Raw genomic sequence first — 12031 nt, forward strand, 5'->3', positions numbered from 1 at the left:
TAAACACTTTTTGTTTTTTGCTTGTTTGTTTTTTGTTTTTAATTACCCCCACAGAGGCTAGTTGTGCAAAGGGGGAGTGAGGCCATGAGTGGATTTGTAGGCTCTGGGTTCTGAGCTCTGTGACGGCATGAATACAAACCTGGGGTCTAGATGAAAACATCCCTCCTCAGTCACTGCACCCTCCTTTCGTTACCATGCTGACCCTGCCCGATGGCCAGGCTCTAGTGGCTTTCGGTTTCTGTGCCTAGAAATTGCTGTTATGAGAAGAAGATTACTTTCATTTTCGTGTTCCGGGAAGTTTCTACCATGCACTGTTGGGATGCTCCCCTCCCTTTGCTGGCTAAACTTCTGAGGGGGCAGCGCAGCAGCTAGGTATAAACCTCAAAGCTCCTCAGACACAGCTCAGCCTTTGCTGCAGTGGTAAACAAGCACTGCACACTTGGATTTCCAAGTGCAGGTTTGTGTGCACTTGCTGTGGCTGGTGCGGTGGGAAGCTCTTCACTGGGCCTGTTCTCGGCTCTTCCAGTGGAAGGATTAGGAGGTCAGATCTCTTTTTCTCAACCTGGTGAGTGAGATAACCACCTGCATGCTTGATGCAGTTGGGGCGCCATGGGCTTAGGCTGAAGGGCAGGATAGGTGGCGGGGGACAGCTAGAAAGCCGTCTGGAGAACTTTGTTGTTTGTTTTTTGAGACAGAGTTTCTCAGTGCACCTTAGCTGTCCTGGAGCTCACTCTGTAGACCAGGCTGGCCTGGAACTCGCAGAGGTCACCTCCTGAGCGCTGGGATTAAAGGCCTGTGCCCTCACCACCTGGCTCTCAGCCAGATGTTTTCAGAGAGCAGTCCAGGCTGAGGGAAAGACAGGGGTATTGATGGTTCTGGAGTGTATTGGAGATCACCTGACACCAGAAATCCCCTACCTAATATCTAACCACCTTTCCTTTTTCCAGCCACAAACTCAAGAGTTCATGTGCCCTCCTGAACTCTGGTTCCTCCACCAGACTGTGGGCTGGGCCTTGGTCTTCTGCAAAGAACCCTACCATCAGAGGGACAAACTTCAACTTTGAACCCCAGCTCTGATCTTAGGAACAGCAGGATCCCTCCTGCATGAGTTTCAACTCTTCAGTTTCTTTGACCCTTAATTTTATGATGGAGAGGGCTGGGGGTGCAGCTCAGTGGTAGGGTACTTGCCTAGCATGCACAAGGCCATGGGTTCAATCCTTAGCACCCTACAAAAAGAGTGCTTAATTTGGAGGTGCAAGTCATTATTACACTGTGTTTACAGGGTTGTCGGGATGAAGTGAAACTGTGTGTTGAGGCTCATGGCACACATTCCCAACATCCCTTTTCATTTTGTCCTGGTCTGTTCTCAGTGGATAGATGCACTCCCAAGGGTTAGAAGACAAGGTTCTGGGTGTCTACCCTTTTTGTACCCAGACTTGCTCATTCTAAGACTTAACATCTATTCTCAGAGTTGCTGCCGAGTCAGATGCTGTGTCTGCACATGCCGGGTACCTAAGAATTCTTGGTCTAAGGTGTGTGTGTGTGTGTGTGTTCATGCAGGAGTATGCGTGTGGGTAGTTATTCTGGACAGTAACAGATACTCACGGTGGCCGACAGATCCCCCACCTACCCAGTGATGAACCAGATGTCTCTAGTTCTGTCAAGGAGAATTCTTGCCATCTCTGGTCATACACACACCAAACCAGATCTTGTATACCTGCTCAGATGAATTCATTCTTAAACTACCCTTGCCCCTTCTAGTCTTCCTGTAACAGGCTGCCAGGGAGGCCCCAGTGGAAATGCCTGCTCCTTCACTGTAGCCAGAGTTTTCTTCAGCCTGCCTTCTGCCCCGACATCTACCCTGACTGGTGGCAGCCTGGTTTCCTGGTCTAGCAAATTTACCCTTTCTCTGTGAGGTCCAGTACAGAGGGTTTGCATCTCATCCACTATGTTCAGTCATGGATGTGTGACTTCTCCTTGTGTCCTGTGACCTGAGAGGTCATGTCAGTTCCAAAGTGACAGAGGGATCTTCTTGACGTGGCTGACAATGTCCTCTTCAACCCCTCCTTGTATCATTCACACTACCTCTTCTGCCTGTGACACATTCTGCGGGGGTCGGTCCCAGAGGTGACTTCCCTGGATGGGTTTGGACTCTTTATACACAAGATGGAACATGGTGAGGAGTTGGGTCTCAGCTCAAATGGACAAGCTCTTAGAAAATTCCACTGAGGGACCAGATGACTCAGTAGGTCAAGGCGATGGACACTAAGCCTGATGACCTGAATCCAATCTCCAGGCCCTAGTGTTGGAGGGAGAGAACCAACTCTCATGTCTCCCCACCTCCCCCCAAGACAGGGTTTCTCTGCTTAGCCCTGACTGTCTTGGAACTCACTTTGTAGACCAGGCTGGCCTCAAGCTCTGAGATCCTCCTGCCTCTGCCTTGCAAGTACTGGGGTTAAAGGTGTACGCCGCTATGCTCAGCAAGATTTTACTTTGCAATAAAAGTTTTAGTTCCACAAAGGAAACAAAAGATAGGTAGCGGCCTCATGTGTGGCCTTGCCCATCACTGGCCTTCCCTACCAGAATGGTGAACTGCCACTGACACACTGTGGCCAGACAGTCCAGAGACTTTATGTGAGCATTGCCTGTAGGTCATATACATCCAAAATGCATCTCAGCACACACTCAGTTATGGTGTCACACTGAGTATTTTCATTGCCCCCAGTCCTGCGTGTTGCCTTGTCACTCGGGGTCCCCACAACGCATGGCAACCACTGGCTTGATTTTTTTCCTATTGCTGTCTGTATCTGGAAAGTCACTCAGTAGGTATGATGTGCTGTCAGACTCAAAGCCACCTTTGTAGGTGGCTTCTTTTACTTAGTCTTTTCACAGCCTAGCAGTTCAGCTCTCGTGCTGCTGACCAGTACATGGTCTTCCTGGGGGCTCCGCATCTTAATAGTTCATTCACCTACCAGAGGGCACAGTGGCTATTTTCAAGGTTTGTAACTATGAGTAACCCTTTATAAACATCCATGGGCAGGTTTTTGTTGGAGCAAACACGTAAATGTATGTTGACTCAGTTTAATTTAGTGCTAAAGAAACTACTGCCATGTTGTCTTCCAAAGTGAGCATTCCATTTTATTTTATTTTATTATTATATTATATTATATTATATTTATTTATTTTAATTTTATATTTTATTTATTTATTTTTAATTTTTTATTTTATTTTATTTTTTATTATATTTATTTTATTTTACTTTTATTTTATATTTTATTTATTTATTTTATTTTATATCTGTGATTTTTTGAGACAGGGTTTCTCTATGTCTTTTGAGACAGGGTTTCTCTATATTTTATTTATTTATTTATTTATTTATTTATTTATTTATTTATTTATTTATTTATTTTCATTTTATATTTAATTTATTCATTTATTTATTTATTTTTAATTTTTTATTATATTTATTTTATTTTTATTTTATATTTATTTTATTTATTTAATTATTTTATTTTATTATATTATTTTATTTTATTATTTTATTTTATTTTTGTGATTTTTTGAGACAGGGTTTCTCTATGTAGCCCTGGCTCTCCTGGAACTCACTCTGTAGACCAGGCTGGCCTTGAACTCAGGGATCCACCTGCCTCTGCCTCCCAAGTGCTGGGATTAAAGGTGTATGCCACTGTTGGCCCAGTGCTATTGTTGTTTCAAGAGTTACTCATACATTTTTTGGGTTGAAGTCTTTTATTGGATGTGACTTTTAAAAATAATTTACTTAATTTTATTTTATGTGTGTTAGTGTGAAGGTGTCAGATGCTTTGGAATTGGCATTACAGACAGTTGTGAGCTGCCATGTAGCTGCTGGGAACTGACGCCGGGTCCTTTGGAAGAGCAGACAGCGCTCCTAACCTTGGAGCCACCTCTCCAGCTGCCTGGATGTGACTTTTGCAAATATTTTCTCCCAATCTGTGATTCTCTTGTCAGTCTCCTGCTACTACAGCTTTTCGGAGAGAAGTAGTGGGGCTTATTTCTAACATTTATTTTGTTTTTATTTATGTATATGTGTGTTTGTCTTCACGACAGTATGTGCCTGTGAGTGCAGATGCTCTCACAGTCCAAAAGAGGGTGTCAGGTCCCCATTAACTGCTGAGTCATCTCTCCCGCTGGGCTCTATTTTACATTGTTCTCTTTGTTTGCTCTTTCAGGAACCCCACACTATCTTACTGTCTTATAACTTCATGGCAAGCCATAGTTGTTGTGTGCATGTGGTAGTGGGGATTGAACCTAGGGCCTGGTACAAGCTAGGCAAATTATGTGCCTCTGTGTAATACCCTAGCTCTTTGGGATGTCTCAAAGTCAGGGACTGTCACACCACAAATGGGCTGCAGTGTGCTGGCGCTTCCCCTTTGGCTTATTAGATGGTGCCATGTCCAAACTTTTTTTCTTTTCAAAATAATGAAAATAAAACAAGGTGAAAAATTACTTAGCCTAGGAAGTTTGGCTTGAGAAATCAGATCTTGAAATTAATGAACAATCTCTTGAGGGAGCAAAGAGGCCAAGTCTTAGAAACATCAGTGCACTGAGCGGGGAAATGTTGCCAGTCCTAGTGTGAGTTTGGAGAGCGGTTTTTGCTTTAGCTGCAGTATTGAGCCCTTTGGCACTATGCTAACCTTTGACCTCCTTTCTGCCTTCCCTCTAGTGTCCTCTGCTGCCCACAGCCATGGGGAAGTCTTCTTCTAAAGCTGATGAAAAGGCCTACAATATGGCCTCCAGCTTTAATGAATTCTTCAAGACTTTCAAGATGCAAAGCAAAGTCATTTCTGAGGAGACTATCAATTCAATTCAGTTGCTTATACAGCAAGGGGATATACAACAGACAGTTTCTGCAATCAATGCTGCTTTGACAGACATTGAGAATGCCCCCCTGAGCATTGCAGTGACAGGGGAGACTGGGGCAGGAAAGTCCACTTTCATCAATGCCCTGCGGGGAATAGGGCACGAAGAGATCGGTTCGGCTAGGAATGGAGCAGTGGAGATAACCATGGAGAGAGAGAAATACACCCACCCCAAGTTCCCTAATGTGGCCATCTGGGATCTCCCTGGGGTCGGGACAAGTAAGTTCAAACCTGAAGACTATCTGAAGAAAATGAAGTTCCAGGAATATGACTTTTTTCTTATCATCTCAGCTACTCGCTTTAGAGAGAATGATGCCCAGCTGGCCAAAGCTATTAGAAAAATGCAAAAGAGGTTCTATTTTGTTCGAACAAAAATTGACAGTGATTTGTATAATCAGAAAAGATGCACACCCAAGGCCTACAATGAGGAAAAAATCCTGAAGGATATCCGGAAAAACTGTGAGGAGAAGCTCCAGGAGGCCAGCGTAGACTCCTCCCATGTCTTCTTAGTCTCCAGCGTTGAGGTGGCACAGTTTGATTTTCCTCAGCTGGAGGCCACCCTTCTGAAAGAGCTGCCAGCACACAAGCGTCACATCTTCATCCAGTGCCTCCCTAACGTTACCGAGGCTGCTATTGACCGCAGGAAAGATGTCCTGAGACAGAAGATCTGGCTGGAGGCCCTGAAGCATGGCGCCTTGGCCACCATCCCCATGATGTCCTTCTTCAAGGATGACATCGAGGAGCTGGAGAAGACCCTGCTCCACTACAGGGCTTGTTTTGGGCTGGATGACACGTCGCTGGAAAACATGGCCAGGGAATGGTCCCTGCCTGTGGGGGAGCTCGAGTCCATCATGAAGTCACCCTATTTGTTGTTAGCTGAGACAGATGAGTCTGTGGGAGAAAAGCTGGTGAAATACATGGAGAAGATTTTTTCTGTCACCGGTGGATTAGTAGCCACTGGCCTTTTCTTTAGGAAGAGTTACTACATGCAAAATTACTTTCTTGACACAGTGGCTGATGATGCTAAAATTCTGCTTAAGAAAAAAATCTTTTTGGAGGGGGGTGTGGACTCTGAATAAAGATGGGGAGACTGAGGCAGCTGGGCCTGCGACTTAGGTGATGCTAGCGTTTTCAGGGCACTGTGGGGTGACTTACGTTGTTCCCGAAGCACCCTGACCAGGCTGTGATATCTCTTAGGCTTTGTGATGCTTGTACAAATAGAGGCACCGGCATTATGTTATGTCACACCCAGCATGAATCTCGTGATGATGTCACTATTAACTTGGATACAAAAGCTTTCGAAGTTTGTTTGTTAGTTTTGTTTAGACAGGGTCTCACTATATAGCCATGGCTGTCCTGGAACTCCTTCTGTAGATCCAGCTGTCCTTGAACTCACACAGAAATCATCCTACCTCTGCCTCGTGAGTGCTGGGATTACAGGTGTGCACTACCACACCTGGAAGAAATGATTTTTTTTAAAAAATACATATATCCAAGGCTTCACTTGGCTTTGAGCTGCTCTGCTGAAGCACTCCCAGGCTGACTGATGCATTTGTTCCTTTTAAAGTTGTCCTGTGTGCAGTTCATGTAATAGAATTCGACAAAAACAAAAGGGGACCATTGCCCGAGTGAAAGTGTTTGCTGCAGCACTACTTCAGAGGTGCAGGGACACCAGACAGGGATGTGTAGTCTGAGGTTTGCACACCAGAGTCCTCCCATGTTAAAAGAGAACTTGTGCATGAATCCGTGAGGCTAGGAAATAAGAGGAAAGACATTAGTGATCAAAGCGGAAATCTGCCCAAAACACAGAAGTTTCTTAGCCATGGGGGAAGATATTCACTCTCCCATCCAGTGGCAGAAATGTAAATTAGAAGCCATGCCACTCTTAACTCTTAATTGTGTGAAGTTGAATTTACGAAGGAGAACGTAGATCAACAATTTCTGTGGCTGCAGCGTTGGTGTCAGCACAAAAAATCACGATGTAGCCTGTGACACGGGCAGTGATGTGGCCTCTGAGGAAATTACGCCCACAATTACTCTTAGACACTAAACATTGCAAAATGCTGGTTTGGTTCCCAGCATCCATGTCAGGCAGCTCACAACCCCAGAGCCAGGGGATCTGACACCCACTACTGGTCACCAAGCGCACCTGCACTCACAAGCGTATGCCCTCATACAGACACACATACACATTAGTAAGCATGAAAAGAAATCCTCAAGAAAATGTTTCTCGATAGAAGGTGGGGCAGCCAGACTATTGCCTGTCAACTAGACAGAAGATGAGGATTAGTGCCTGTTGCCCTATATTATCCTTGCTGGATGCAATCACTAGATGTAGACACAGTTTGAACAGTACATCACTGCTGATCCATGCAAATTCAAGACAAGAGCATATTTTCATATATCTCCTAAAGAATACAGTTGTGTTATTTTTAAGTAGAGGTATAGTATTGCCTAGAGGTGCAGAATGAATGCTAGACTTTAATGAATAGATGTGGCCATCCAGACAGGTGGTGGTGGCACACGCCTGTAATTCCAGGAGGCAATCTGAGCTCCAGGTCAGCCAGAGCTACACAGAGAAACCTTGTTGTGAAAAATAAAGACCAAAAAGAGATATGGTCATCTAAATAGCTGCGTAATTAAAACTTAAAAGATGACATTTCTAGGAGTAGAATAAGAAATGAAATAAAAATGGCATGAGCAAAGATTATTTTAAATGAAAGATTGAAAAAAAATACATTCAAAAGAAAGTAAACTTCTAGTTGAATATATCCCAAGGGTATGACTAAAACTAAGAAATCTTAAGCTTGACAATAGCAGTCAGAGCATCATTGCTTGACTAGGGGTGTGGTATACCGTCACATAATGAAGCCAATAACGTTAATATCACAGAGTAACGTGAATTTCAGCAGAATAGACGAGGCATGAAGGGTGGCTGGAGAGATGGCTCAGCAGTTAGGAGCAGTTGCTGCTTTTGCAGAGGATCCAAGTTTGTTCTGAGTGCTTTGATTGGATGGCCCACAACTGCCTACAGCTCTGGTGCCCTCTGACCTCCACAGGTTCTTACATACACTTAGCCATTCACATATGTAACACAGTTACAAAAAATACCAAGAAAGAAAGCCGAGTTCTAACTGTGTACTAAAATGCCCTTCAGCAGTGTCTGTTCTCCCCAGTGGACATGCCTAGACCATGCTCGGGACTTAGAGCTCTGCAGTGTATAGACCCCAGGAACCGTCAAAGCTGGAGCTGTGCCAGAGGAAGTGGAACGTAGCTTGAGACTGACAAGTTCGGGAAACTGAAGCATGAGGTAAAACCAACGATGCCATGGTAAAACTGAGCTCCAGCGGTTAACTCTGAAACATGCTAAGTAAACTGTATGAAAAGGAAGAAATCAACGAGAACTGTTTATTGTCATTGAAGTGTTTAACTTGCCTGTATAGATTATACACTATTTTTTTTTTTTGAGACAGGGTTTCTCTGTGTAGTCCTAGCTGTCTTGGAACTCACTCTGTAGACAAGGCTGGCCCTGAACTCACAGAGATTTGCCTGCCTCTACCTCCCGAGTGCTGGGATTAAAGGCATGTGCTACTACTACATGACCAAACTGTATTTTTTAATGTCAGTTATGAATCAATAAAGTCTGAGAAAAAGGAAATGGACCTAGATTGTGATTCTTTGCCTGTGTGTTAGCTTTCTGTTGCTGGGACACAGTGGGGGGGGCACTCAAGATGGAGTCCTTGGTAGTATGGGTTACCAGAGTTGGGGTCACCATAAATGGAGGTAAGTTCTCAGGGGTAAGGCCACCAGGGACGGGGTCACTAGGGGGAGGATTCTCAGGGCTGGAGGTTCTCAGGGGTGGAGTACTGGAATTCATCAGGGCTGAGAGTCCTTACAGGTGGGGTCCTCAAGGATGAGGCCACCAGGGTGGGGGTTCTCAGACATGGAGTATTCAGGGGTGAGGTCTTCCAGGCTAGGGTTCATCAGGGGTGGGAGTCAGTATTTGCTTTGTGATTAGCTATGAAAAACATACAGAGGCGTGAACGGGGCAGTCTACAGTGAGCACAGCATGGTTCTCCATGTGAGGCCTTGTAAGCATCCTGAACAATAGAACTATCCCTTTAGCTTTATAGCAAAACAGCTGAGAGGATGACATAAACTCCATTTTGTCTCCATCTCAGGACCAGGCCTGATTTTAAAAGAAGTCATCAGTCCTAGGATTAGGCCATTGGTTACCAATTCCAGGAACAAGAGCATAAAATATCCTTACCCAAACACCAGCCTGGAGATAAACACAAGAATCTTGTCTCAGGATGGGGCATCTGTGCGGGGCAGCCTTATCTCATCCTGTAGCCAAACATTCATGGCACAGGAATTCTGCCCACCAACCACCAGGAAACAAGCCAATCAGGAACCGACGCTTGAAACTTCCCTGGCCCACCATTGAAGTTTTAGATTACCTAACTCTTGCTAGAATCCCCCTAGTTTCCTATAGAAAGGCCTGCACGCCTCTGTCTAGGGTCACCATTTTGTAAAATGGTTTGACCCCTGCATGCAGGTTTTCGCAAAGTAAAACACTCTTGCCAATTGCACGTGTGAGTGGTGGTCTCTGGGCAGTGATTTAGGACTTAATACAGCAAGCACTTTCAGACCCAGGCTCTGTGGAAAGATGGCGGCCTGACTCCAGGCCTAGCAGTGTCGTCTTCAGTGATCCCAGCACAACGTGGCACCCTCTGTCTGCAGGTCCAAAGGGTTTTCTTTTCTAGTTTTTCTATTTTTGATTACATTTTATTCATTTATTTGCTCTCCGTGTGGGGAGCACAGGCGTGCCACCCTGCACATGTCAGAGAACATGTAGGACCCAGGAATTGAACTCAGGCCGCCAGGCTTAGCAGCTTTTACCCTGAGCCTTCTCTCTGGCCCTCAAAAGGTTTTCTCGCTGGCCATATCTAGAAAGAAAAACAAAACAAAAACAAAAAAATCTCTGGCACCAACTAGATCCAAAATTTAAAATTTTCACTTTAACAGTAGAAAACACTGAGCCTCTTGAAGCGGCCCCGGCAGCACAGGGCTCCGCAAACACAGGTATGTCCTCCCCGGAAATCACACACTCCTGGGTCAGCCCAGAAGGCAGAGGGAGGGGAATAAATAAGGTCCCTGGAATGAGACTAAGAGAGGCCTGGAGCAGATGGAAGGCTTGTGTCCTTCCATCACGAGGGAGTGTCCCTGTTGCTGAGACCCACATCAAGAACAAAACCAACAGGTAAGCTTTAGTTTCTTGCCGGGCAGCACAAACATTTCCAGGAAAAAGAAAACTGTTTTTGTGATTTGGGGACCCTGAGTTGTGGAGGAGGTCCCAAACTTGGGACTCCTGAGAACCTAGACCTGCAATAAAACGTACATCAGTAATTTATAGTCACTCGGAATCAATAATGAACAGCTGCAAAATCCCTATGGAAAGATAAGGACCACCCAAAGCAATAAGAGGACATGGGAGGGACAAAGGTCGAAGGTGAAATGTGATTACTATACATAGGGCTACAAAGCTCCTGTTGACCTCTGAAGCTTAAGATACTGGATTGAGAGTAAGTATAAGGCCGTAGAGAAACGCTTAGCAGTGCAGGGAATGTGTTCCAAGAGACTGCACCTGTTGGTAGCTAGGTATCTGTCCGTCATCCCTGAGCTCACCCTTCTGAGCCACAGAGGGTGGACTGTTTACTGTGGGTCGGGGGGAGGTGAAGAATTAACTGTCATAATTGCAGGCTAGTTTGGGAGTTACATTTTTTTTTTCCTGTGAAATACGCACATAGTAGCGGCCCGCGGTCAATGTTACATGAGAAGCCCTTCTCTCTGGGGAAAGTGGTGAATTGCCTCTTAATCCAGAAAACATGGCTCTATTTGTGTAGCAAGGGCAAAGAGCTTGAGTCACAGTGACTCAAGCTTCACTACACACTGGCAGAACAGGCTTGTGGAGGCAAACACAGGCATCAGATAGCTGAACACATCCGGAAGCCCTGTTTGTGGGTTGGTTTGTTGTTTTTCATGTTAAGAAGGTTGCATCATTGGCTTTTAATGGAGTCAAGTCATTGTTTTACCTTGAATAGTTTTATTAGCAAATTGAATTGCCTATTTTCTTACTCAAATAACTTCATTTTTAATTATGTGTATACCGGTGTGTTAGGGGAATATGTGAATACATATGAACACATATGCCTGTGAAGGCGAGAACCATTGGATTCTTTGGAGCTGGAGTTATAGGTGGTTGCAAACTTCACGATGTGGGTGCTGGGACCAGAACCTCCGCCCTCTTCAAGAGTTGTATTTACAGCTGAGCCATCTCTCTGTCTATGATCAAATTATTTTAGAAGGTTTAAAAAGTGTCTCCAAATGACTTTTTTGCATGTGTAAAGCAAGAAGTGAATGGAATGGATAGCACCATGAGTAACTGATCTACAAATGAGAAAACCATATTTTGTGTGTGTAAGCTTAAAAAAAAAACAAATTAATTAATTACAATTTATTCGCTTTGTATCTCGGCTGTAGCCCCCTCTCCCTTGATAGGGGAGGTCCTCCTCCCCTTCTAGCCTATCAGGCCTCATCAGGGCTGGCTGCATCATCTTCTTCTGTGACCTGGCTGCACCCCCCAGGTGGAGGTGATAAACATGCTGGCCATTGAGTTCCTGTCAGAGACAGCCCCTGTTCTTCTTACTTGGGAAACCCATTTTGGGCTTCCTCTTGAGCAGGGGTCTAGTTCTTCTCCATGCATGGTCCTTGGTTGGAGTATCAGTCTCTGCAGGCCTCCTTGGGCCCAGGTTTTTTGGCTCTGTTGTTCTCCTTGTGGGGTTCCTGTCCCCTCCAGGTCTTTCTCTCTCCCTCTTCTTCCATAAGGCTTCTTGCACTCTGCCCAAAGTTTGGCTACAAGTCTTAGTATCTGCTTCAATACCCGGATGGGTAGAGTCTTTCAGTGGCCCCCTGTGGAAGGCTCCTGTCCTGTTCCTTGTCTTCTACTTCCGACATCTATCCTGTTTGCCCTTCCGAATGAGGATTAAGCCTCTTTGATAGGGTCCTCCTTGTTGTCCAGCTTCTTTAGGACTGTAGATTTTAGTATGTTTATCCTATAGTACATGGCTAAT

At 45.0% G+C, this 12031-nt stretch overlaps 1 protein-coding gene across 1 annotated transcript; it reads left to right on the top strand.

The window, feature by feature from the left end:
• Window positions 1-331: 331 nt before the first annotated feature.
• Window positions 332-8556, top strand: LOC129673089 (T-cell-specific guanine nucleotide triphosphate-binding protein 2-like). Its single transcript, XM_055602766.1, has 2 exons — window positions 332-565; window positions 4703-8556. The coding sequence occupies exon 2, from the start codon at window positions 4724-4726 to the stop codon at window positions 5975-5977; it is 1254 nt and encodes a 417-aa protein (XP_055458741.1). The 5' UTR covers window positions 332-565; window positions 4703-4723; the 3' UTR covers window positions 5978-8556.
• The last annotated feature ends 3475 nt before the right edge of the window (window positions 8557-12031 follow it).

Source organism: Psammomys obesus, unplaced genomic scaffold (assembly GCF_907164565.1).
Source record: "Psammomys obesus unplaced genomic scaffold, mPsaObe1.curated_primary_1811, whole genome shotgun sequence".
NCBI classification, from domain to species: domain Eukaryota; kingdom Metazoa; phylum Chordata; class Mammalia; order Rodentia; family Muridae; genus Psammomys; species Psammomys obesus.